This window comes from Octodon degus, unplaced genomic scaffold (genome assembly GCF_000260255.1).
Source record: "Octodon degus isolate 3935 unplaced genomic scaffold, OctDeg1.0 scaffold00037, whole genome shotgun sequence".
Taxonomy (NCBI): domain Eukaryota; kingdom Metazoa; phylum Chordata; class Mammalia; order Rodentia; family Octodontidae; genus Octodon; species Octodon degus.
The window spans coordinates 7,457,838-7,484,002 of record NW_004524613.1 but is presented as its reverse complement, the minus strand read 5'-3'; the positions used below and the strand labels follow the sequence as shown (position 1 = coordinate 7,484,002).

The window sequence follows — 26,165 nt, the reverse complement described above, 5'->3', positions numbered from 1 at the left end:
TCATTTACTGGGCTGGAGATGAAGCTCAGTGGTAGAGCGCTTACCTGGCATGTCTGAGGCCCTGGTGCAACCCCCTACCCAGCACCATACACAAAAAGGAAAAGTTAACTGACTGAAAGTTACTGAAATTTCCAGTTCCTCCAAGTGGCCCCAGTACTCGGGGTGATTCCATATGACAAAGGTCACCTTCCATAATCTAAATGTCATATATCTGCTAACACTTTCATATTAGAGCTGTAATTTGTATGTCCCATTGGGTGGCATAGAGCAGTCCCAATGGGCAGTACGAGCTGCTTGATAGGCCAGCCACACAGGTACCACTGGTGGTTGAAGCCAGTGGGGAAGTGTTACTATAGCCCAGCCTCATGACCTTGGATTTTACTTGCATTTTTCCCTGCCTCATGCTAAGCTTGAGGCCTACTCAGACCACCACATCCTCCCCATTAGCAGTCTGACTGCAGGAGGAATAAGCACGACACTGGAAAGTGGCATGGCTGAGGGCTAAGTGCAGGCCTGCATGGCCTAGGTTGGCTGGGGGTTTGCCATCTGCTAGTACTTCCTGGGTGCTGCTTCCTTCATGCTGCCTTACTCCAGCAGCTAGGCTGGCCCCTGTTCCCCTCACTTCCTCATTTCTCCAGCTGATTGATGATGGTGCCTCCCCGTTTTCCACTTCCGGGTCTTCCAGGTGTGGGCTGGGAATCTGTGGATTTAGGAATGGTGTGGGGGATATTGGTGCAGTGACTTCCTCTGCTGCTGACAGGCAGAGTCATCCACTTTGGGAGTGCTGCTGAGTGTAAGCCCAGGAGAGAGGCGGGGTGGCCAGTAGGGACTCAGCTCTTCCATTGACAACCAAGTGAGACAGTGCCTGTGGGGTTGAGAGAAGCTATTTGTCACCTCTGTCTTCCTCTCCTGTGTGCAGATCTGTCTGAGAAATGGTCCCCAGAGCCAAGCAGATGAGTGTGCAGACCTTGGGCAGATTTCATGCTGCCAAGAAGTGGCCCACAGGCTACAGCAAAGCCCTGTCCCCAAATTATGCCCCAGGCCTTTCCTCTTCATGAGGGTACTCCAAGCTGACTCCCTAGAACCACACCAGGCCCTTACCCTGAGGACAAATGTGAAGGTGGCACCCCTTGCTTGTTTTCTTCCCCACCTCCAGTTCACTAAGGGTGGGGTGAGAGATGTAGGGACAGCCAGCAGTGCATGGGGCATCCCTTCCTTGTGTGGGAAGTGTGAGGAACAGGAAGCCTGAGTGCTGTGGTTTGGTTTGGTTTGGTTTTCTTTGGAGTCTGAGACAGACCACACGGAGTCCAGACTGCCCTCACCCTTGCTATCCTCCTGCCTCAGGTTCCAGAGCGCTGGGATTACAGACATGTGCCGTCACACCTGGTACCTTTTCTTTGGGGACAGGGACTTCGCCAGTTGGGGCTTCTAGCTCTCCAGACCTGGTCCCCTCTTCAGAGCAGTCTAAGTTTTGGGACCCCCACTTCATGCCTCAGTTATGTCAGTGCCAGTCTCCAGTCTTGGGTGCTTTCTCTGGCAAGTCCTCATCCCCTTTTTATTTTTCTTTTGAATTTATTTATTTTCTCATCCCTTCAGAATCAAGTTTGTATTCTTATTGTACAGTCTTATTTAAGTCAGTCAGCCACACTAGGCTAGGCCTTGTGCTTCCCATTTGGGTCTCAGTTCGGACATGTTAGGAGATGACTGTGCCTTTCTCCTCCCCACTTACATGGGGTGTCTGATAATTACTTCACCTCAGTTCTTCTCTTTGTCTTTCACTAATTAGCATTCATTCATTTGTTCAGGTAATCTCGGTTGGGAGCCTGCAGGCTGCTAAACCATGCGAGTGGTTGGGGTCTGGGCAGGTGCAGCGGCCTCCCAATCTCTCACAGTCATGGGAGGCACACTTAAAGAATTGCAGATGTGTGAATCACTACAAAGGAGAAGTAAGGGGCAGCTGGGAACTGGTGGCAGAGGAAGTGAGGTCACTCCACCACACACACACTGAAAACCCGAACTCAGACTGCTCCGCCCTTCATGCCCCCGTCTGGTGGCTCTGGCATGGTTTCCTCATGTTACTCTGAAGCTGCCTCAGTGTCCTTGCTGTGTCTCCACACAGTGAGTTCTTTCCTGCCTCTGAGCCGCCTTTGTGTACACCGTTCTCTGCCTAGAACAGTCTCTTCCTGGCTCTCCCTACGTGGCTATTTCCTGTACCTCTGCTTACATGTTCCCTCTTATAGAGGTGGGCTGTGTGCCATGTACCCTAACATAGGACTTCTCCTGTCACTCTGTTATGTGCCCCATGCTGCTCTCTTTAATCTTTTTTTTTTTTTTGGCGGCACCAGGGATTGAACTCAGGCCCTTGCACTTGCCAGGGAAGCACTTATTCTACTGAGCCATCTCCCCGGCCCCTCTGCTCTCTTTAATTTTATTTTTGCCTCCATTACACTTAACAGCATCTAGATTTTTAACTTTTATTATTTTAATTACTGTGTGTTTTCCTAATGAGTGTTGGAGCAGAAGACAAGGAAAGCTGGTCACCAGTTGTCCCTTTTTTTTTTTTGTGGCCTGCTCAGCCCCGCCCTGGGAGCTGGGCTGGCATGGTATGTGGTGCCCGGGATCGAACTGCAGTCCCTGCGCTTACCTAAGCAGGTGCTTTAGACTGCTGAGCCATCTCGCCAGCCCTCAACTGCCCCTTCTTGTCTCTGTGCTCAGCACAGAGCCTAGTACGTTGGCAGCACTCATACTTGTCTTGTTTCTTACTGCTGCTATGACAAATCACACATGTATAAATAGGAAGCTGTTTCAGCCTGCTGTTCATCACTGTGACAGAATATCTGAGCTAATAAAGTTAACAAGCGGAAAGATTTTCTTTATTTCACAGTTTTGATTTGTTGATCCATCCCTTAGAGCCTGTGGCAAAAAGGGACATTGTAGCAGAGGAGGCTGCTTATCTGACAGGAAGAGAAGCCAGGGTTCCAGTTTACCTTTAAAAAAGAACATATGTAGTACAAGGTCTCACTACACAGATTGGACTTGTAGTGATCTTTCCTGTTTTTCAGCCTCCCAAGTACTGGGATTACAGGTATGCACCACCATACCCAGTCTCAATCTCCCTCTCAGCAAACCCCTGGGGATGGGGCTGGCACAGCAGGCCAGAGATCAAACCCCCAGCCCCTGGGTCTGCCTAAGCAGGTGCTTTAATGTGCTGAGCTATCTGGCCAGCCCCTCCACTCTTCCTTTTGAGGATACACTGTCCAGTGACCTGACTTCCATGGGGCCCCACTTCCTAAAGGTTGTACCAACTTCCAGTAGTACCATACTCTGGTGACCAGATCTTTAGTTGATGCCTTTTGGGGGGCATTTCAGCTCTAAACCATTGCTCTAAACAGAAGCCTCCCTACAGGTTATCTCCCAATTTTGGAAGTTAAGAGTTCTGAGAATCAAGGGGCAGGGAACTACATTCCTTATGAAGGCTCTGAGGGACTCCTTTCCCTGGCCTCTTCGGCTTCTGGAGGTGGCCTCCAGTCCTTAGCTCCTGGCCCTGCCTCCATCTGCAAAGCATTTCTCTCCAACCTCTGCTTCCACCTTTGTCTTAGTTACTCTTCTCTTGTTGCTGGGACAAATACCCGACACCCAAATTGAAGGAAGGAAATGTTTGTTTAGCTCACAGTCACTGGAGGTTTCAGTCCATACTCAGCTGGCTCCAAGGCAGCCTGGCACATGGCAGAGAGCAGCCTTTCATGGTGGTGGCAAAGAGCAAGAGCAAAAAGGAGGGGTAGCAGCGGCTCAAGCAGCTAGCTTCTTTTCCCACCTTATGTTATAATGCAGATTACCTGGCCCAGGGGAGGTGCAGCATCCACACCCACAGTAATCACAAACTCCAGAAGTCACCCCAAGACTGCATGAGGCTTTAGGGGGACAACTATACACAAACCATAACAACCTTCATGGGCTTTCTTGAACTTGCCGCCCTATTATAAGGATCTGTGCCACTACACTGGGCCCACCCGCATAATCCAACATGGAAAAATGTGGTGTGTGTTTAAATTTTTAAAAATTATTATAGTGAAGAGTATGTCACCATTAACTCCCCTCAGAATATGTGCCTTTGCTTCAAACACATTTATCCCATTGGTCTTTTCTGAGGCACTTCTGGAAGTTCTCTTTGCTGAGTGTCTTTAGTTGCGTTGTCATGGCTACCTTGATATCCTGAATCCATTTAAAACATTTGCTTGTCATGGTCATTTTGACTTTGGGGAAAAGCCGCCAGAGGTCACATGGCACCAGATTCAGTGAATAAAGTGGATGAGGATACAGAGCAATGTATTTATAGATTTGCTTTCCCATTGGATGGCACAAGGCAGTAGTGTTCGCTATATTTTTAAAATTATAGCTCATAAAGATACTCATGAAAGGAGACTTTGATAACTTTCAGAAAGTAGCAAGAGTGATGGGTTGTGCTTGAAATGGGAAGGATTAATAACAACACGTCTTTTACAGTACAAATACATTTTTAAAATGTAAACACTATTTTCTTATCAGCCCATGTTATCTTCTATAGGTCCTTAACTCAGTCATATCTGTACAGTCCACTTGTGGTGTAAGGCGACACAGTCGCAGTTGTGGAAGTGGGATGGATAGTCTCAGCCCGCCATACCCAGGACCCTACGTGCTGGTTCTGCCCTGGGTGTGGCAGGTGCTCAGGCACCCTGGTCTCTGCCACGGGGCCTCGCAATTTGACCACTCTTTCTTGCCCACAGGATGAGATTGAGGAGCTTCGGGCTGAGATGCTGGAGATGCGGGATGTCTACATGGAGGAGGATGTGTACCAGTTGCAGGAGCTGCGGCAGCAGCTGGACCAGGCCAGCAAGACCTGCCGGATTCTGCAGTACCGGCTTCGCAAAGCTGAGCGCCGCAGCCTCCGTGCTGCCCAGACTGGCCAGGTGGATGGCGAGCTCATCCGTGGTCTGGAGCAGGATGTCAAGGTGAGCCTTTGGGCCTCCCTCAGCCTTCACAGGTGGCCTCACTGGGGCTGGGGCCTTGAGCCTCGCTGGAGTTCAGGTCGGACCGGTGGCCCACTCCTATGCGGAGGGCCTTAGTTTCCCTGTCTGCAAAGTGGGAATCTTTAATGAACCGACAGGCCTTTTGCCAACAACACTTGAAAGAAAGTGCTATCACCATGTGAAGACTACTAATAGCAGCTGCTGTTTATCGGGGATCAGCCGCACACCCCCTGTTGGGCTCCATATGTTCTTATGCAGTTCTGAGGCAGTTTCTTACCATGCTAACGAAAGGACTGAAAGCTTGAAGTTGGATCAGGTTAGTTCAGGCCTTAGCTCTGATATGCCCAGGTTTGTGACTTTGAGCATATTACCTGTATTTTAGTTCCTACGTCACAGGCATCTATAAAAATGAAGTGAGATCATATAGATCAAATGCCACCATAAGCACTAAAAAGCATTAGTTTTTATTATGATGTCCATTTTCTGAACAAGGTCCAGACACAGGAAGTGCCTGTCCACGGTCACAGTTGGTCCACGTGTCGGTGGCAGTCTCCTAAGCTTCCATGTCTGGCCCATTGCTCTCAGGAAATGGGGAATGTGGGGCCAGCAGGTGGGGGCTACACGACAGAAACCCACTTTGCCTGTGCGTGTAATCCCTGGTCTGGGGGCTGAGAACTCCTTGGAGACTTCAAGCCACCCTTCTACTTTCAGAACTAAGCCGAGTGAAGGTTTTAGGGTGACTTCTGTGCTGAGGCCCAGGGAGAAGTGGGCATGTGTGGGAGGATGGAGGGAACATTCTAGAAGAGAGATGGCTTCTGTGAGGGCCCAGGGGAGCCCATAGGATGGGGAATTTACACACACACACAGCTTCAGAGCACACCCCCCCCCCCTTACTTCTCCTGCTAGAAATAGAAAGCACTGACAAATTCAAGACCCAGAAGGAAATATATTGATGAAGGACTGTGAGAGCTAACTCCAGGGGGGGCAGAGCCAAGGGAAGTTGCTGTCTTGGCTGTGAAGGATCACAGGGGGTCACACAGGAGGAAGCTGACACAGAAAGAGCAACTCTCCAAGGCCAAACAGCACCTCTGTGTGAATGGGCAGGGCTGCTCCCAGGATAACTGGCTGATGTTCACATTCCAAGCACAGCTGGGCTTGTGGCTGTGCAGAATCTCTTGAGCCCCCTGAGGGTTTCAAGGCCAGCCCGAGCAGCAGAGATACAGTCTCAATTAAAAAAAAAAAAAAAAAAAAAATCCAAGCACAGGGTTGGAAGGGGCAGGAAGAGTGGGTTGTTAGAGGAGAATATGTGTTGGTGAGGCTACAGTTGAGCTGGAGAAGCCTAGGCAAAGCTTGGAAATCTCTGGGCCTGGGTCACTGAGGAGTTCTTGGAGGGACACAAAAATTCAGACTGAAGAGAGATGGAGGAGGTGGGTGGAGGATAGCCCGGGCCCCTGGCTGTGGCTGGCCCAGCCTGCCTCGGGGTGGGGCGAGAGCAGCTGATGAGGGTGTGGGGGGGGTGTGTGCGGGGGTGTGCGCACTGTAAGGGGGTGGTTCTCTGGAGTAGGGGCAAAGGGGCGGCCCCTTCTGTTGAGATTTGAACTAGCCAATCAGCATCAGCCTTGCCCCCTCCCCCTCCTCCTTCTGCCCACCCTGCATCTGCAGCTCTGAGCTCATCCTCTGGCCTCTGCCTGAACTGGCCACCTCTGGCCACCACCCTTCTCCCAGTATTGGGGTGTCCTCTGGCATTTTAGGAAGTCCTCAGAACGGCTGACTTTCCTGGCCTCGCCTACAAGGACTCCATGGCCCTTGTCATGGAGGCCCCGTATCAGTGAGATACCAGTGTTGCTGGGGAAAATATTCCTGGGTTTAATTTCTGGGTGATCTGTGCAGGCTGCCCACCTCTGGGTACCTCAGTGTTTCATCATCTATAAAATGGGGGTGACACTCCCGCCCTCCTGGGGTTCTTGCGAGAATTCAGTGACACAGCCCAGAATGCTGTGGATCAGAGTGGGGGTGCATCTTGAAGCCTGACGAGGAGCTAGCGTGCCAGGCAGCTGGGGCCCGGAGGCTGTCGCTAGTGTGTGGCAGGAGCTGGGCCGGGCACTGTAAACAGTGACCTCATGGTTGAGCGCATTTGTTTGTGCTTTGTGGATTTGCCCTGGTTTCCGGAAACCGCAGCTGCCTCCCCTCCCTTGGTATCTCAGTCCCGCTACTTTGGGGATAGCTGAGAGGATGAAATGAGACAAACTCGTAGGGCCCTGCAAGTGTGACACAGTAAGCTCACAATTTTTATAGTAATTTGATATTTCCAACCTTGGTTCCTAGAGCAGGCTCAGTCAAGAGCAAGACATTACAGATAATTTTAAATGTTGGTTTGGTAGCTTCCTAACTGTGTGACCTTGGGCAGATGACCCTTTTTAGTACAGGATCTACAGGGTCTCACTGCATAGATCGGACCCATAGTGATTCTCCTGTTTTCAGCCTCAAGCGCTGGGATTGCAGGCCAGGGATCAAACCCCGGCCATTGCGCTCTGCCTAAGCAGGCGCTTTAGTCTGCTGAGCTATCTGGTTGGCCCAAGCTTTCCTTTCTGAGCCTCAGAATAGAGACGATAATCAAGGTGCATGGTGGTGGGGAAGCAATGGAGAAATGCTACTCCATTCTGTAAATCAGCTGCGAAGTTTCAGGATCCTGGGCCATTGAGGAAGGTGCCGAGGCTGCTGCTGCCTCTTGCTCTCCAGTTTGGCAGCAGTGGTGCTCATTGCTCCCATCGGCCTCCGAGGGGGACAAAGGCTCTGTAAGACTCTGTGCTGTGGGCTCTGCTGTTCCCTTGGAATTCTGCAAGCTGCCCGGGGAAGCCTTTCTTGAGCTCATAGCCCTAGGAGTATGGAGCACACAGCAACTACAGTTCTGTGGAAAGGGACACAGAGGAAGAAGATCCAGGAGCACACTTGGATTGTTTTTTCTGGTGGGGACCTGGTAGCCTCTCCAGCTGGAGGGAGAGGTGGAGGTGGGAGAGACAGGGAGGAGCCCGTCCTCGTGGGAGCAGTTTTGGGAGAGTACATGGGGGAGCAGGTACTGCTCCCCATCTATATTCAGTCACTCCATCTCCCTCACTTTTCATTTGTTGGCACCTAGGATTTATTTGTTCATGCAGTGTGCATTTATTGGAACACAGAGATACAAATGGGCATCTCCATGTGTGATTTGGAGCCTTGACTCCGCCCCATCATTCCTGCCGCTGGTGCCAACATGACTGAGTGAATGACATGTTGATCAGGACAGAGGCTTCCTGGGTGACCTTGGGGGTTATAGTCAGAAACCTAGGGGTGAACACATCTAGCAGAAGTCCTAGAGTTGGGGTAAGGTAGATAAAATGAACACACAGCCAAACCAGTAATTTTTAGTTTTTTTATTATTTATTTATTTATTTATTTAATGAGCAGAATATATTTATTGAGAGAAAGAAAGCTCCTGTCCAAGAGAGAGACAGGAGGGGGGCCTGAGCAGATAGTTCCCCAGTAATTTTTTAAAAGGTGGGATCTTACTACACATTGCCCAAACCTGGTCTTGAGCTAATGATCCTCCTGCCTCCACCTCTTGAGTAATTGGGGTTATACGCATCCACCACTGTACCCAGCCAAAGCAGTAATCTTGACAGTGCATTAAAAATCCTTGTATTCACACTACCTTAACTTGGGGCCTTTCAGCAACCCTGCAGAGTTCTTTTTTGTTTTGTTTTTATTTTGTTTTTTGGGTTTTTTTTGGTGGAACCGGGGATTGAACTCAGATCCTTGCTTTTGCCAGTCAAGCACTTATCCTACTGAGCCATCTCCCCGGCCCCTACCCTGCATAGTTCTTAAGTATTTCACATAATAAAAAATGGGTCAGCCAAATTCATGAAACTGAAGTAAACTCAATTTTTGTAGTCTGTTGAATAGCATTAATTGTGTGTGTTTTTTTTTTGTTGTTGTTGTTGTTTTTTTTGTTTTTTGGTGGAACCGGGGATTGAACGCAGGCCCTTGCGCTTGCCAGGGAATCGCTTATTCCATTGAGCCATCTCCCCGGCCCCAGCATAAATTGTTTAAAACAACAACAGAGCTGGGGATATAGCTCAGTGGTATAGGTGCCTGCCTGGCAAGTAAAAGGTCCCAAGTTTGAGCCCTGGTACTACAAAATAAATAAATAACAGTAATGACAGAAAACACTCATTTTTTTAGTGCACTCTATGTCCCAGCCACCCACTCAAACATTATCCTCACAGCAGCCCTCATGAGTGTACTCCGTCCACGTCCTTTACACTGACCAGACAGACTTCAGGCATTAAACTTTTTCCTGGGACACACAGCCAGGCGTTACTGCATCCAGACTCGAATCTAAGTCTCCCCTTGCGAAGTCGTGTTCTGATGTAGAGGGATCATTTCCCCACTTTATGGGTGAGGAAGATTTGGTGACCCAGAGCTGCTGCTGGGGAGCTCATGGGCCAGAAGCCCAAGGTGAGCTTCAGGCCCTGGGGGTGCTGAGCAGTGGGTGGGGGACAGTGGCTGGTTTCCCTTCTGGCTGTTGTTTTTCCTGGCCTTCCTTGCACACTGCCAAGCGGTCTGTACTGTGCTGGGTCTGGGCCCAGGCCGAGGGCAGAGCTGGGGAGGGCTCTCTTCCCTTCTAGCAGGAGGAGGCACCACGGTCATTTCCGATACTGGCAGGCATAGGATGCTGGGCTGTCTGCCCTGCACGTGGGCCCTGTTGCCCAAGCCTTCGTGCCCCTGGAGGAGCCCCATTATGCTGGCTCCTCAGCCAAACTCCTAAGCTCTCCATCCTCACTTACTGTGTGTGACCTCAAGGAGCAAGTCACTCTACCCTGGGCCTCAGTTTCCCTGTCAGTAAAATGGGGACAGTGTTAGGGTGGGGATGCACAATTGGGGCACCTGATAGGCATGTAACAAATGACAGCCCCCAGCCTAGCTAGCAGTGCATACTGGTTACAGTTTTACAACTCAGGAGCCTTTCTTATTCCCCTGGAGCCCCTTCCTGATCTATCATGCCCAGCCAGCAGGGGACAGGAAAGAGGGCATCTTCCTGGAGTTGGAGTGCGTAGGCTGCAGAGGCCTGGAGCTAGGCCTGGGAGTGCAGCCCTGTGAGCTCCCTCAGTGGGGGTGACATGGACTCCTGCCCAGCTCTTGTCATTTCAGCGTGTTCTACATCCCAGACAGCTGGAAAGAGGCCTGGGGCTGCTGTGGCCTCCCACAAGCAGTGCCCTCTCTGACATCAGCTCCTCAGCAGCAGCCTTTGCTCACCCGGCACTCAACGGTGGCAGGCCTCACGCCGAGGCTTCGCAGCACACACTGATCTGACCCTCCTGTTAGTCCCATTACTGCTGCACCCATTCTACAGCTCAGGGGCTAGAGGCCCGGAGCTGCGGCATGACTTACCCAGGATCGCACGCTGCCCATCTTGCTCTGCGTGGGCTTCCCCAGCTCATGCTTTTCTTGAAGATGAGCTCTGGCCCCCCATAGTCCCTTATGAGGATGGTCCCAGAGCTGGCTGGGCCCAGGACTAGGAAACATTCAAATGAATGCTTCAGATGCTTGCCAGCAACTCGAGTCCCAAGCGAATGAACAGCTGTTCCTAAGAACAGACAGGACTGTGACAGCTTTGGGGAACATGCAGTTCCTAGGTTTGTTCCCTCCTGGATGCATGACCCTTGGTGAGTCCCTCTGTGCCTCGGTTTCCTCATCTGCTAGCTGGGGATGGTAAGCTTGGAGTCTGCCTCCCTTCAGTTGCTCTGCAGGGACAGTCAGTGGGACATGCTGTGGGGGGTTGTCATCCAAGCTGGCTCCCCACAGCCTGCTCACACCCTCCTCACCCTACTCTACCCCCAACAGGTCTCCAAGGACATCTCCATGCGGCTGCACAAGGAGCTCGAGGTGGTAGAGAAGAAGCGGGCGCGGCTGGAGGAGGAGAACGAGGAGCTTCGGCAGCGGCTGATCGAGACCGAGCTGGCCAAGCAGGTGCTGCAGACGGAGCTGGAACGACCGAGAGAGGTGAGAGCGTTCTGCCTGGGGTTGTTCTTTCTTTCATTCTCCAGCACGATTTCCTGAGAACCTGCTTTGTCCTCTGTGCTGGACAGTAAAGAGCCAGCAGTGGACCATATGCACCTGGTTCTGTCTTCGAAGAGCTAAATGAGGGAGTCACCCCCAAAGAACTTCAGCTTCTGGAGAATTTGTGAAGAACACGTGCAGCAGTGTCCCGGATGGAGCTCTGCCCTCTGTGCGTCAGGTTCCTGACCTGTGAAATGGGCAGTGGTGCTCTAGTCACTGTGAGGGCCAAGAGGGCCAGTGTGGAGAAGCCCTAGGAACTGCCAGGCACTGCCCCAGCTGTCAGATGAGTGTGGGCCTGGGCCTCCAGTGTGTTTCTGGGCACAGATGCTTCCTGAATGTGACCCCAGGCACTGTCCTGGCTCACGCCGGATACTTCTCCTGGTACACTGTGGTCTTCCTGCTGTATGTTAGGAACCACTCTCAGTAGTTCATCTCCAGCCGCCCCTGAGAGAGGGAGGCTGGAATCCTCCTGATCCAGCGTCTGCATTTATGCCAGCTGGGTGGGCTCTGGCCCTGGAGGCATAGCTCAGCCTTGGCTGATTGGCTGCTTGGGAGCTGACTTAGGCCGCTATGTTCTTCTGGGCCACACTCAGCATGGTAGCTTTCCCCAGAGGGCACATAGGACAGCAGCCCAAGCCAGGGATGCCTCAGCTCCGGGCACAGAGCAGGCCCTTAGCCACCCTTCCCGAGCTGGGTGTGTTGGTGTGACGTGCTGCTGCCTGTTGCCTTGCTTCAAACAGTCCTATTGCTGCCACCCTTGATGGTGAAAAGGGGAGACAGTTTTATTTTTATTTTTTAACTTTTTTATTAGTACATATTTGTCATACATAGGGATCACATTTACTGTAGGGAATTTGTACCTGTGTATATCTTAATTCTTTTTTTGTTCTTATTCCCCTCCCCTCCCTTCAACCCTTCTTCCTGGGGTTTTAGAAAGTATCTTAGGGTTCAGCCTGTTTTGTTTTGTTTTTTTTTTTTTTCGGAACTGGGGATTGAACTCAGGTCCTTGCGCTTCCTAGGCAAGCGCTTATTCTACTGAGCTATCTCCCTGGCCCCTCTGTTCCTCTTATATAGGTGGGAAAACAGGCCCAGCAAGGAGTAGATTACACAACCTTTCCTTAGTGGAGAAGTGGCAGCAACCTTGATGCTACTTCTCCTCTTCAAGTCTTTCTTCCTTTGTGATGTCAGGGTAGTAACTATCCAACTTTATGAGGTTGTTTGGACCTCAATTCTTGCATAGAATTGAGTAATCAGACAGGCTGGAGGTGTAGCCCAGTGGTACAGAGCTTGCCTATGAAGCTTCCAGTTTTTGTTCTGTTTAGTTTTTGCCAGTGTCCTGATGTCAGATGGCCTTGGACTCAGGGCTCAGGTGGTCCTCTTGCCTTAGCCTTCTATCTGTTTGGAACTATACTTGCCCAACTAGAGCGTGTACTAGAGTTAGTCCCTAGATTTAGTCTTCTGAACATGAAAAGAAAAGGATGATTAATCATAGTTGACTACGGGCTTGGGAGATAGCTCAGGGGTCTAAGTGCCTGCCTGGCAAGCATAAGGACCTGGGTTCGATCCCCATTACCACATGCCGTGCTGGCCCTAGAACCAGGCATGGTGGAGCATACCTGTAATCCCAGCACTGGGAAGATTGAAGCAGGAAGATCACTATGAGTCCACGCTGTGTTCTAAGACCCTGTACCAAATAAAAAAAGAAAATATTTTTTTAAAAAGACTATGAAAATGTTAAAAAGAATAAGGTAGGGGCTGGGGAGATGGCTCAGTAGAATAAGTGCTTTCCTGGCAAGCGCAAGGGTCTGAGTTCAATCCCTGGTTCCACCAAAAAAAAAAAAAAAAGGTAGTATTGCAGTGCTTAAAAAAATTAAACATAAAGAATTAACCATAAAATTAAACATAGAGTTCTAATTCTGGGTATATACCCCAATGTGGAAGCAGAGACGAAGAGATGTTGCACCCCCATGATCCTTCAGCAGATGAAGGATAAATGAAGTGTGTTTATTTTATTTATATTTTAGGAAAGGGTCTACAGGGTGTTCAGGGTCTCACTACTAGGTCAGACACATAGTGATCCGCCTGTTTACAGCCTCCTAAGAGCTGGGATTATAGGTGCGCCACTCAATTGCCTTCTCAGTGGGCCCTGGGGGCAGGGCCAGCGCGACATGGTGGGGGAGGATCTCCGATCCCCGCCCCTGCTCTTGCTTGCAGGCGCTTTAATCCGCAGAGCTATTTGGCTGGCCCTTGAAGTGTGTGTTTATGTACAGTGGACTGTCGATCACCCTGAAGAGTGAACAAAGTAAGGATGAGGTTTGGAAACATTAGGCTGAGCAAAATAAGCAAGACAGAAGCACAAATGTGTGATCCCACCTAGAGAATGTAAGTGGAATAGTTACATTTAGAGACACAGAAAGAGACTACCAGGCCTGCAGGGGGAGGAGTGAGTGAAGACTTGTTTAATAAGTATAGACTTTCAGTTTGGGGTTAGGAAGAGTTTCTGGAGACAAGTAGTGGTGATGGTTGCAAATTGTGAATGTTCTTAGACCACAAAGCTGTGTACTTAAAAATGGTTAAGTCTGGAGGTGCGGTTCAGCGGTAGATGGAGCACCACGCAGTTAGCATATGCAAAACCTAAGCTTCCCTCTCTGACTAAAAGCAACAAGGACAAAGGTTAAAAGCAGTAAATTTCCTGTCATAGATGTCTTACTAGCAGAAAAAAGTGGCAACAATAATGAATTTTATGTTGTACTGTACAGTATATTCTTTACTACATTAAAAGAAAATATTTGTGTTCTGATGCAGAAAGATACCCAAGGTGCACTTTCAAGAGGAGAAGGAAGTTATAAAACTGTATGCATTATGTTATTTTTTATTTTTTTTTAAATTATTTATTTGTGTGTGTGTGTGTGTGTGTGTGTGTGTGTGGCCAGCTCAGCCCACCAGGGGGCGGGGCTGGCTGGCATGTGGCCCTGGGGGATTGAACCGTGGTCCCTGTGCTTTGCTGAGTTTGTTCTAAGTAGGTGCTTTAGACCACTGAGCCATCTCACCAGCCCTGCATTATGTTATGATACTAGTTATTTGAAAAGCTATGTGCGCAGTGTGGTTTTGAAGCATGCGTGTCTGTGCATGGAGGCATGCAGGAGTCTGGAGGAAGACCTACTTCCTGAGGAGTTAAAATTGGTGGAGTAGAAGAGAGAGTGACTTCTGCATTTTTTATTTTTATTTCTTTATTTACTGAGACAAGGTCTTGCTGTGTAGTTCAGCTGGCTTTGAACTCACTCTAGCCTAGGCTGGGCTTGAACTCTCAGCTGTCTTCCTGCCTCAGTCTCCCAAGTGCTGAGATTTCATGGCATGCAGTACCACACCTGGCAACTTCTGTTTTTGTTCTATTAATTTTGTTTTTGGCTTTTTTTTTTTTTTTTTTTTTGGAACTGGGGATTGAACTCAGGTCTTTGCGCTTGCCCAGGAAGCACTTATTCCACTGAGCCATCTCCCCGGCCCTGTTTTTGACTTTTTGTAGTATCGGGAATTGAACGTGGGGTCTTTTGGCATTCATCCCCAGCTCAAGTTAGATGTTTTTTCTTTTCTTTTTTTTTTTAAATCAGTTGTTTTTTTAAAAAATTTTATTTATTTATTTGTGTGTGTGTGTGTGTGTGTGTGTGTGTGTGTGTGTGTGTGTGGCCAGCCAGGGGACTGGGCTGGCTGGCATGTGGTGCTGGGGGATCGAACTGCAGTCCCTGTACTTTGCTAATCTTGTTCCAAGTAGGTGCTTTAGACCACTGAGCCATCTCACCAGCCCCTTTATTTTCAAATTTATTTATTCCAAGTTAGATTTTTTAATAATAAGAGTATACTTAGGACAGGCATAGTGTGCCTCTAATCTCAACTATGAGGGGTGGGCTGGGACAAGAGGATGGCTTGGGCCCAAGAGCTCAAGGCCAGCCTGAGCAACATAATGAAATCTCATTTCAAAAACAGAAAAGGTGAGCATAGTGGTATAGGCCTATAATTCCAGCACTCTGGGTGGCTGAGGCAGGAGGATTGAAAATTCAAACTCAGGATGGGAAATTAGTGACGTAGTGAAACCCTAGTTGGAGGGTATGTATGTAGCTCAGTGAGAAGGCTCTGGACTCAGTCCCCAGTACTGAAAAGGAAGGAAGGCCAGGCATCGTGGTGTACACCTGTAGACCTAGCACTCAGGAGGCTGAGGCCAGAGGATAACTGTGAATCTGAGGCCAGCCTGGGCTACATAAGTGAGTTCAAGGCCAGTCTGGACTATATGGTGAGACCCTGTTGATAGAAAAAGGAAGGAAGGAAGGAAGGAAGGAAGGAAGGAAGGAAGGAAGGAAGGAAGGAACTTGGCATTGGAATTTAAAATTTTAACTGAAGATTCCTGTCTGGAGCCTGGCCCTGAGTAGATGCTGAAGAAACCCTGGTTCACTCTCCCTCAGATGTGGAGGAGGCTGGTCTAATCCTTCTGATGTACTCATGGCATCCTGGAACTATGTGCAGGAGACTAGAGCCTGTGTTTGTTTGCCATTTGTCCTCTCTTCCTCCCTCTCCTCCCTGACACGGTTTCCTTGGCGACAAGGGTCTTTCAGTGGTGGAGCTGCAGTCCCATCATCGAGATCTGCTCTTGCTATCCTGACAGGTTGCTGAGGTGATGTTATCACCCGACGGGGAACGGGAGCCCCTGGCCTGAGCTGATGTGGTTGCCATGGAGACGGCTCTTGGCAAGCAGGAAGGGAGGCGGCATGCCCTCACGGAGCTCTGCTGTGGCACTGTGGCCCAGCTGGGCTGCTGCTCAGGAATTGTAACACCAGCCTCTCCTGGCCAATCTCATTCCCCATCCTGATATTTCAGGCAGAAAGCCAGGGTCCGTGTTGATGTGATCTGTAAGGTAGCTGCCGCGTCTGAGCTGCAGCCGGTATCAGGCCCGGCTCCCAGCCGTGTGCAGGGGTCCCCACGTGCTTTAGCTCTCCCCTGTCCCACACTCAGGAAGTTGGCATCTCTGTGTAAGTTCTAACCTTTACTTGGTGTGTGTGTGTGTGTGTGTGTGTGTGTGTGTGTGTGTGTGAATCTAAGGGACTTTCACATGTTAGGCAAATGGTCTACTCTTGACCTACATCCCCAAGACTCTTGGCTGCTTTTAAATTGTAATTTAATTCACAGACTATACAATTCACCATTTTAAAGTGTATTCACTGATTTCCTTTTTTTTCTTAGTATATTTGTGTTGCTGAGCAGGCATCACTGTGACCTAATTCGAGAATGTTCCATTTGCCTCAGAAGTAATCCCATACCTGTTAGGAATCACTGCCCCCACCCTTCCTCTAGCTCCCAGCAACCACTAAGCCACTTTGTGCATCTGTGGATTGGTCTGTTCTGGACGTTTCTTTCAAATGGAATCATGCAATATGTGATCTTCGGTGACAGGCTTCTTTTATTTAACACAAAGCTTTCAGGGTTTAGCCGTCCATGTTGAGTGCTGTTTCAGGGCCTCTTTCTTTTTCATGGCTGAATAATAATCCATTGTATGGGTAGGTCACATCATATTTGTTTGTCATCCGTTGATAGACATCTGGAATGCTTCCATTTTAGGGCTATTGTAAAAATAATGGTGCCACGAACTTCCACATTCAAATTTTCATGAATATGTGTTTTCAGTTCTCTGGAGCATGTATCTAGGAGTAGAATTGCCGTTTGTTAGCAGGGCTGGAGAAAGACAAAGATAGGACTGAAACTCAAGATTCTGCATTTCTTGAACTCCCTCTGACTCCTACAGTGATGCCCCTGCTTTCCGTGTCCTCTCTGGGGGTGCTTTTCTAGGACCTATGTCTTTTCAGAACCTTTAAGAGTTTGCTCACTCTAATGAATACACGCCCTGCCTGGCATAGGCGTCTTATCCAGATTTCCCACCCGATGGCACAGAAGAGTGTGGGCTGTGGTGCTCGGCGGCTGTGCTTCAGGTCCTAGTTCTGCTGTCTTCTGTGCAGCCTAGCGTCATCTGTGTGCTGCAGGGCAGACCCGTGCTCAGGGCCACACAGGCCCAGGCCTGAGTCCTAGCTTATTTGCAAGTGGCTATAACCTTGAGCAAACCATACAAGTGCTCGGTGCTTTGTTTATTTACAAGATGAGAATATTTATCCTTCCTTTCAGGGGTGTTTGTGAGATTGAAATGAGACAAGCATGTAAGGTGTTCAGTATAGAGTGATGGCTTGTTCAGTGCAGAACAGGACGTGTTATTGTGTTTTTTTTGAAATTTTCTTTTCTTTTTTTTTAAAGTTTATTTTATTTATTTATTTATTGTGTGTGTGTGTGTGTGTGTGTGTGTGTGGCCAGCTCAGCCCACCAGGGGGCGGGGCTGGCTGGCATGTGGTGCTGGGGGATTGAACCTTGGTCCTGTGCTTTGCTAAGCTTGTTCTAAGTAGGTGCTTTAGACCACTGAGCCATCTCACCAGCCCTTATTTTTTTTCTTGTTTGTTTTGTCTTCTTTTTTTTTTAACATTCTTTTTTTCCATAATTTTATTGATAATCAAATAGCAATGAGACAGTTTCAAATCAAATTGGAGGACAGTTTCAATAATTAACACACTGCATACGTTCTTCTTAGTGGTTAATTGCTGTACAAGATGCAGACTTGATATCCTACGGGACATGTTATTGTTGCCATCCCAGCCATTGCGCGGGCTGTGGGCCTGGAGAAGTCCTTGCCTAGCGCAGTCAGTCCATTCCTGCTGCCTCTCGAGAAGAGCTCTGTGTTGAGCTGCCTTCTGCTGCGGAAGGAGCAGCTGTGTTGCAAACCATTGCCTGCAGTTGGCCCTGCACATTTTTGAGGTGATGTTTGATTTGGGGCTCTTTGGCTACCTCTCCCTAAAGAATGTTTCCCTGACCAGGAACCAAACAACCTGTTTGCCTGGCTGTTTCAGCCATTCTGGAGGAAGAAAGCCTCAGTCTGAAGTGTACCCCCACACCACATCCTCCCTGGAATGGATTTTGTGCACACTGCAGACTTTTCAGGGAGCCCTTTCTGCACACACTCACCCCATTTGGTGAAAATCTGCCTAGCTGCTTTAGCAGCAGGCTCAGTTTGGGCCTCAGAAGGTTAGCATCTGAGTTGAGGCAGCATGGAAAGAGCTGCGGGGACAGAGAGCCCCTCAGAATAGCTCTCAGGCAGCTGAGGTTCCGGGGAACAAGGGAGCTCATGGTTCTCCTAGGAGGGGTCAGATCAGAGTTGGTTAGAGGCGCCACCCTGGCTGCTCCAAGGTGGCCTTGTGAGTTGCTGGCGGGTGAGGATGGTCCTGCTGCCTGTCAGGCCAAAGAGGGTGCCCTTGACCTGGGTCCTTTCCTGGGCCTCACGGCTCCTTTCTCCCGTCCCCTCCTCCAGGGGCCGAGGGTCGGAACATCTGCCCCTCAGAGACTCCACAAAGGGGTTCTAACAGGCCTTGGCTCCCCCAGGGGTGCATAGCCCGAGCCGCCTGGCCAGCTGCTGCCCTGCAGTGGGGAGGGAAAGCTTTGTGCTCTCTGAGCCTGCCTTGTTTTCCCTCCAGAGCCGCAGAGCCACGTGGCAGCCCAAGCGGCTTTGACTTGGAGGGGGAGGGTCAAGTTCAAGGCGGAATGGCTGTGCGGCTGGGCCCTGGGAGCTGCTGCCGGCCTCTCCTTTCCTGCCACGCCGCCGCTTTGTGGTGAGGTTCAGCCCACTCAGCTCTCTTGCACCTTTTCGTGGCCTCAGTAGTGGTCAACGACTCCTTGGGAACATACACTTAAAAAGCAAGTTATGTCCTTTGTTTTCTCCCAACAGGTGGTAGTATACACTTAGCAAAGAAAAGACTTGGAAGTACAATAAGCTGTAAGGAAAAAAACCTCACCTGTCATCCAAAAGAAGGCCTATTTGAGTGGCAAATTGTACTCCTCAAAAGTTTTTATTTGCTTGAACATATTTTAATGTGTGTATGTAATTTAAAAATAAATAATATAAACTCAAAGAAGCAAAAGTGTCCGCACAGAAGCACATAAATGCATGCCTCGCATACCTTTCCGGAAGGTTACCAGCAGCAGCTCTGGTTACACTGGCTGCCTGGGGCAGGAGAGCTGGGGCTGGACTCCCTGTGTTCCTCGTGCTCTGAATGTTGAACCGTGTGAAAGTGACATCTACTCAAAAGTGGCAGGCCTAATAAAACCGTACCTAAAGTAAGGAAGCCGTCCGCAAGCACCTCACTTACTTCTGCTTCTCCCCCTCATTCCTGATTAGCAGTTTGCCTTTTGTCTTTCCAGGTCTTTCTCTGTGCTCAGACAATGCCCACTCCTGTTTTTTGTTTTTTATTTTTTAATTATTGGCCTAACCAGGGATTGAACTCATATCGTTGCGTTTGCCAGTCAAGCGCTTATCCTACTGAGCCATCTCCCCGGCCCCTGTTTTTTAAGTAAAGATTTAGTTATATCGTGCGCACTGTTTCTGTAATGTGCGGAGTCACATAGCGTGGGTGGAGATCGTTTTTTTTTAGTTTTAATACTGTATGTTTTGTTTTCCTCTGCCTAAGTGCTTATTATAAAATCAAAGAACACAGAATCAAATAAGCACAAGAAGGAAAGTTCAAAACAGCACCCTCTATTTCAGTGTTTTAAACACAGAGCCAGAGATCCAAGGGAGCTTCTTAAAGGGCCCTCAGGGAGGCTAGGATCCCAGAAGCTTCCAAAGGGGACATTTTGAGTTTATCTGCTCAGTGTACATTTACAGTGAAAATGTATTCTTATGTTTCAATTGATTTTTTTTTAAAAAAATTTATATCATTACAATCATGTGTGCCCACATTTGCAGCACACTAGGAAGCTGAGGCAAGAGGGTCCCAATAGCCAGTCCAGCCTGGCCAACTGACTGAGATCTTGTCTAAAAAAAAAAAAAACCAAAAACAAAAAAAGTGGGAATGTAGCTCAACTTGAAGGTTCTAGGTTCAATCCCAACACCACACACACATACAAAATCAATGAAAACAATTCTAAAGGAAAAATTCTGGAAGACTATGTTGCCCATCTTCCTCTCAAAAGTTAAAAATAAAACAAAATAAATACACAAGGTGGAAGGGGAACGTGCAAGTGCCCTGTGTCCTCACAGTGCCGCCTTATCCCACCTGCGTGCTAATCCTTACACGGAAACACGAATGTGTTTCTGCAATAAGCCTTCAGGTTTATTTTTAGTAACAATTATTGAGATGTAATTCACAGCCCATGAAGTTTATACAGTTTTGTTTGTTTGTTTTTTTTTTTACAGTTGTAGGCCTGTGCTATATACCACATGCTCGGTAAGTGCTATACCACACCTCCGGCCCAAGTCTATCTTTTTTTTTCCGAGTTAATCTTTTTAAAGTGCACAGTTTTATAGTTTTTAGTGTATTCAAAGAGTTGTGCAGCTTGCTTCGGTAAGCGTAGGGGCCAGGGTTCGATCCCTGTTTCCGTGTGCCGCGCTGGCCCCACCTCTGGGTGCGCTGAGCCAGCGATGGAGTCCGGGCGCGGTGGCACGCGCCTGTAATCCCAGCAATTTGGGAGGCAAAAAATCAGGAGGATCACTACTGATGTGGGCTAGATAGTGAGACCCTGAACAACAACAACAAAAAAAAAAAAAAAAAAAAAAAAAAAAAAAAAAAAAAAAAAAAAAAAAAAAAAAAAAAGAGTTGTGCAACCAGCACCACCGTCTCATCCCAGGATATTTTTGTCAATCCTAAAAGAAACCTCTCCCCGTTAACAGTCACTTCCCATTCTGCTCTTCCTCAGCTCTTGCTGTCATTACTTTACTCTGTGCCTGGTGGATTTGTCTCATCTGGACAGTTTGCACAAGTGAGCCGTGTGACGTGTGCCCAGCTTTGTTCTTTTTGCACGGTGTTCTCCATGTGCCACGTCGTAGCATGTGTCAGTAATAAATTCCTTTCATGGTTAAACAATTTTCTTTTCTCGAAACAGGATTTTGCAGTGCAGTTCAGGCTGGCTTTGAACTTACTTTGTACCCAGCCGGGCCTCAAACTCACAATGATCCTCCTGTTTCAGCCTCCTGAGTGCTGGGATTACGGGCAAGCGCCACCATGCCCGGCTATGGTTGAACAAATTCCGGTTGTGTGGAGAGACCTCACTCACTTTGTTTATCTCTTCCTCCGTTGGAGGACCTACTTGGGTTGTAGGTTTTGCTTTGCAGGTTACTTCTTACCGGGAGTCACGGAGACCTCACACGTAGGCTCCTCTTACCACTTCCAGTTTTCTGTCATTGCTGTCATTGACCTCGCTGGTCTGTGTGTGATGCTGCTCCGTGCCTTTGGAGACCCCTGGCTTAGCTTGAGTTACTTCCTTCAAGAAACTGAATAGTGTAAGAGGTTTTTGTTCACCTAACCCATGACTCAATATTATAGATGAGAAAATGAGATTTCAGGAAGAGGAAAGATCCCTGGAGATGTAGTGCGTGGGTCTCAGGGTTGTTTTTTTTTTTTTTTTTTTTTTTTTCAATTAACTAAATTTATTGGTACATTTTAGATATACATAATGATCACATGCATCATAGGGAATTTGTACCTAGACATGATATAACTTGGTTCTTTTTTTTTTTTTTTCGTGGAACGGGGGATTGAACTCAGGCCCTTGCCCTTGCCAGGCAAGTGCTTATTCTACTGAGCTATCTCCCCAGCCCCTACAACTTGGGTCTTTTTCCCCCATTCCCCTCCCCTTCCTTCAGCCCTTCTTTCCCTGCTTATTTATAAAAGCTGTGTTTCCATTTTTTTTTCTTTTCTCATTATTTTTTCCCCTTCCTTCTATTCCCCTCCCCTTCCTAGTTCTCTTTACCATTTGAGCATGTTCTATTTCACAGTATCTACTATGCATTTGGTCCTTATTTACACTTTCAGTTTCTCACATCTGAGAAACAACAAAGTATTTACACATTTGTGTACGATTTATTTCACTTAAGAATATGCCCTAAAGGTGCATATATGTAGCTAGAAATGGCTTTAGTGTATCATTCGTTATAGTAGCACACCATTACATTTTTAAAAATCCACATCTTCTTTATCCATTCATTAGTTGATGGCATTTGGGCTGTTTCTAAGATTTAGCTGTTATAAACTGCTGCTGTAAACTTGGGTCTGCATGTATCACTGTGGTATGAGGCTTTTACTTCTTTCAGGAAGATACCAAGAAGGGGAATATCTGGGGCAGGTAGAACCTCTAGGTCGGTCTTGTTGAGCAATCTTCACACTGCTCTCCACGTGGTTGTACCCTCCTACGCTCCCACCAACTCCCCCACAGCCCCTCCAGCACTTGCTGCTAGTTGTTTCCTTGAGGATAGCCATTCTTTGTGGAGTAAGATGGAATATCAGCATTGATTTAATTTGCATTCCTCCAATGTGGGTATCAGGCTGTGATCCGGAGGGCCTGGAGCCCCACCCCCGCCCACCCCCTACATCCCTGTATCCCCAGCTTTTGTTGAAAGATTTCTTTTGTGACTCCCACCTCTTCTCCCCTTTCTTCCCCTTTTTTAAAACGTCCCAGGCCAGCTCATCTCAAATGCTGGCTCTCTGCTCTTGGTACCTGGCTGCTTCTGAAGTATCAGTCTTTGCCTTCCTTCCTTATTTGCATCCCAAAAGGTCTCTAGGATCTGGTTGGGCTGGAGGAAAGACTAAGTGTTTTATCTGGAGCTCCTCTCCTTGGTACAATTTGCATTTTAGAATTACCTGGGAAAGAAAAAAGAAATGAAAGTATCTTTTAGGGTTGGGGAAATGGTTCAGTGGAATAAGCGCTTCCCTGGCAAGCCAAGGGCCTGAGTTCAATCCCTGGTTCCGCAAAAAAAAAAAAAGAATTTCAGAAATCCAAAAATCCATCCTGCCAGCCCAACTTGGAAAATCAAAAGCAGCCCAAGAGTGGTTTCATTCATAGGCAGTGTGAGTCAGTGCTCTCGTGGGAGGAAGTGTTCAGTGGAATCACAAATCTAATTGAGTGACTTTTTAAACAAAAAAACTTCAGTAATGATTATTGTAGCATTTCCTCAAATTCCCTTCCTTAGGCTTGAGACATTTGGTGCCCTGGCTAACAATAAATAAGCTTTCTTCTTTCGCCAGAACTTCACCAGCTGATATATTGTCGGGTGGGTTTGGATTATTGTTATTTTGGAACAGGAGAAAAGGTACCTTAGTGTAGCGTTTCCATTTTGTTTTTGTTTGGCTTATTTATTTATTTATTTTTGGTAGAACCAGGGATTGCACTCAGGCCCTTGTACTTGCCAGGTTAGTGTAGTTTTTAATGTGCATTTCTCCATCGTGCGCGAAGCTGAGCATCTTATGATTTTTTCTGAGAATTCTTTTTTGTATCTCTAGCCCATTTTCCTACAGGTTTGTTGTTCTGTTAAGTCTGTTTGTGGAGTTCTTTACATAGGTAGGACATCAGCCCAGTTATTTATGTTTTTACTTTTCTTAGGGTTTTTTTTATGTGCCATTTGCCTGTGTAATTAAATGTATCCATTTCACCCCCTAAGTCTTCAGGATTTTTAAAATTTTTTTTAAAATTTTTTGTTTGTTTGTTTGTTTTGTTTTAGGGGAACCGGGGATTGAACTCAGGCCCTTGTGCTTGCCAGGGAAACGCTTATTCTAATGAGCCGTCTCCCCAGCCCCTTTTTAAAAAATTTTTTTAAAAATCTTTTATTTATTTATTTGGTACAGGATCTCACTACATAGCTCAGACTTGTAGTCTCAGCCTCCCCAGCACTGGGATTACAGACATGTGCCACCATGTCCGATTTTGGTGGGCAGTTGGGTGCGCCCATGGTTCTAGGGCTGGTACAGCGTATGGCACTGGGGATCAAACCCAGGTCCTGGCACTTGCCAGGCAGGCGCTTAGACTGCTGAGCTGTCCCCCTGACAGTCTTCAGGATTTTAAATCTTGTTTGTTATCAGTCTGTCATGATGATTTCTAAGTCTGGTGTGTAATTTTTATACCTATGTCCATTTCATTTATTAGGGTTTTTTTGTTTTGTTTTGTTTTTTGGTGGAACCAGGGATTGAACTCAGACCCTTGCGCTTGCCAGGGAAGCATTTATTCCACCGAGCCATCACCCCGGCCCCTATTTATTAGTATTTGTTTTGAATTCAAGTTCTACCAAGGCGTCAGCTGCATGAGAACAGGAGTCCCTTGGAGGTCTAAGAAAGTGTTGTCTTCCCTAGGTGACTGTCCTCATCTAGGACTCAGGTAGCATGATAAGTTGAGTCACACCAATGGCTCTGACTGGTTCCATGGGAAGCTCTGGAGTGAGGGTGGCCTTTAGGAGTGAGGTAAGGGAGCATGAACCAGGATTCATGGAGTCCAGCCAGGAAGGGCACATGACTTGGACAGGATACTCCCCTCAGCCAGTGGGCATCACTGACCGGGGGCCTCAGTTTGAGGTTTTATCTGGGGAAATGAGTATCTCAGATGAAGAGTGGCAGCCACATCTTCCTAGGTACCTTTCCCATCTTATTCACTGCTGTGTCCTTTATATTCAACTGTGCCTGACACACAGTACGTGTGCACACAGTACTGGCTTGCACTTGACGAGTGCTCAGGAAAATCTGATGAATGGATGAAAGATAAAGAGAGAAACCCAGAGTTTGAAGTCTTGGTCCAGGCCAACTGAGTCATCTGTGGGGCTGGCAGGAGGCGGGGAGCCCTGAACAGGCATGTTCAGAGTCATCTTGAGTTTGCGCTATCCCTCTTTGCTGCCCACCAGGTGGTCTCCAGGCCCCTCTGGCTCAGCAGTGGGTGTAGGTCAAGGCCTGGACACAGCTGGGCTGGGGCCTTTAACATCCCCCCAGGCCTTGTGACTGTTCTTTGGATGTGTATCACCCTTGGGAACTGTTGTTTCTATTTTTTCCCCCTCCAGCATTCCTTGAAGAAAAGAGGAACACGCTCCCTGGGGAAGACGGACAAGAAGCCTTCTGCACAGGTACTGCCTGGGAGCCCTGCGGGCAGGCTGTAGGCTGAAGCCTAACTCCAGGTAGCCAGGGAGTCCCCAGAGATGCTCAGCCGTCCCCAGCTTCCACCCTGTCCTCACCTTGTTCATTGTCTTGTCTTCCCTACATACTGCACTTCCTAAAACCACATTCTGAGCCCAGCGTTCTCACATGCTCTGCCTCTTTTGGGCCCCAGACAACCAAATCCAAAGGTCCAGAATCAGGACCTGAGCTCTGTCGCGTGATTGCCTTATAATTGGGCTCTCTTTAACTTTCTGGACTCGAGTTCCTCACCAATCCTTTTTTTTTTTTTATGTATTTAAGAGTCTACAGGGTCTCACTGCATAGATCAGACTCGTAGTGATTCTCCTGTTTTCAGCCTCTCAAGTGCTGGGATTATGAGCACACACCACCACGCCCAGTCTCTGCCAATCCCTCTCTTGTGTGTCTGTTGTAAGAATTTTTTTTTTTTTTTTTTTTGGTGGAACTGGGGATTGAACTCAGGTCCTTGGTGCTTGCCAGGGAAGCGCTTATTCCACTGAGCCATCTCCCCAGCCCTGTTGTAAGAATTTGATGAAGTGATACATGTTGCACAGGCAAGGTACAAACTAGCCTCAGCTCTAGTGGGCCTAATGAGGGCAGAGTACCAAGCACTTTTAGTACACTATCTCTTTTAATCCTCCATGGCTAGGGCTGGTGAGATAGCTCAGTGGTCTAAGCACCTGCTTAGGCAAGCACAGGGACTGGGATTCAATCCCTGGCACTACATGCTGCGCTGGCCCCGCCTCTAGGCACACTGAGCCAGCGACCAAGATCTGGTGTGGTGGCGCATGTCTTAATCCCAGTGCTGGGGAGGCTGGAAACAGGATCATTATGAGTCCAAGCTGCATAGTGAGATGCTATACCAAATACATTAAAAAAAAAAAAAAAAAAAATCCTCCATGGCTGCTTGAGAAAGGTTGTTATTTCCATATCTTAAACATGGAAAAACTAATAGAGTGGTGGTAGACGATGCTAGGGACATGGCTCAGTGACAGTTTGCATGAAGCTCTGGATGCATTAAAACATAAAGGAGGGCTGGAGAGATGGCTCAGTGGTCTAAAGC

At 48.1% G+C, this 26,165-nt stretch overlaps 1 protein-coding gene across 2 annotated transcripts in view; it reads left to right on the top strand.

Moving 5' to 3' along the window:
• The window catches only part of Soga1 (suppressor of glucose, autophagy associated 1), a 69,563-nt gene that overhangs the window by 15,227 nt on the left and 28,171 nt on the right, over nt 1-26,165 (top strand). Inside the window, exons 2-4 of one of the 2 annotated variants that reach the window (XM_004630889.2) lie at nt 4,764-4,988; nt 10,887-11,045; nt 24,991-25,053. In XM_004630889.2, coding sequence (XP_004630946.1) covers nt 4,764-4,988; nt 10,887-11,045; nt 24,991-25,053 — 447 coding nt within the window. Of the gene's footprint in view, nt 1-4,763; nt 4,989-7,225; nt 7,281-10,886; nt 11,046-24,990; nt 25,054-26,165 lie in introns of those variants that run through there. The other variant, XM_023714980.1, reaches the window with a different exon arrangement.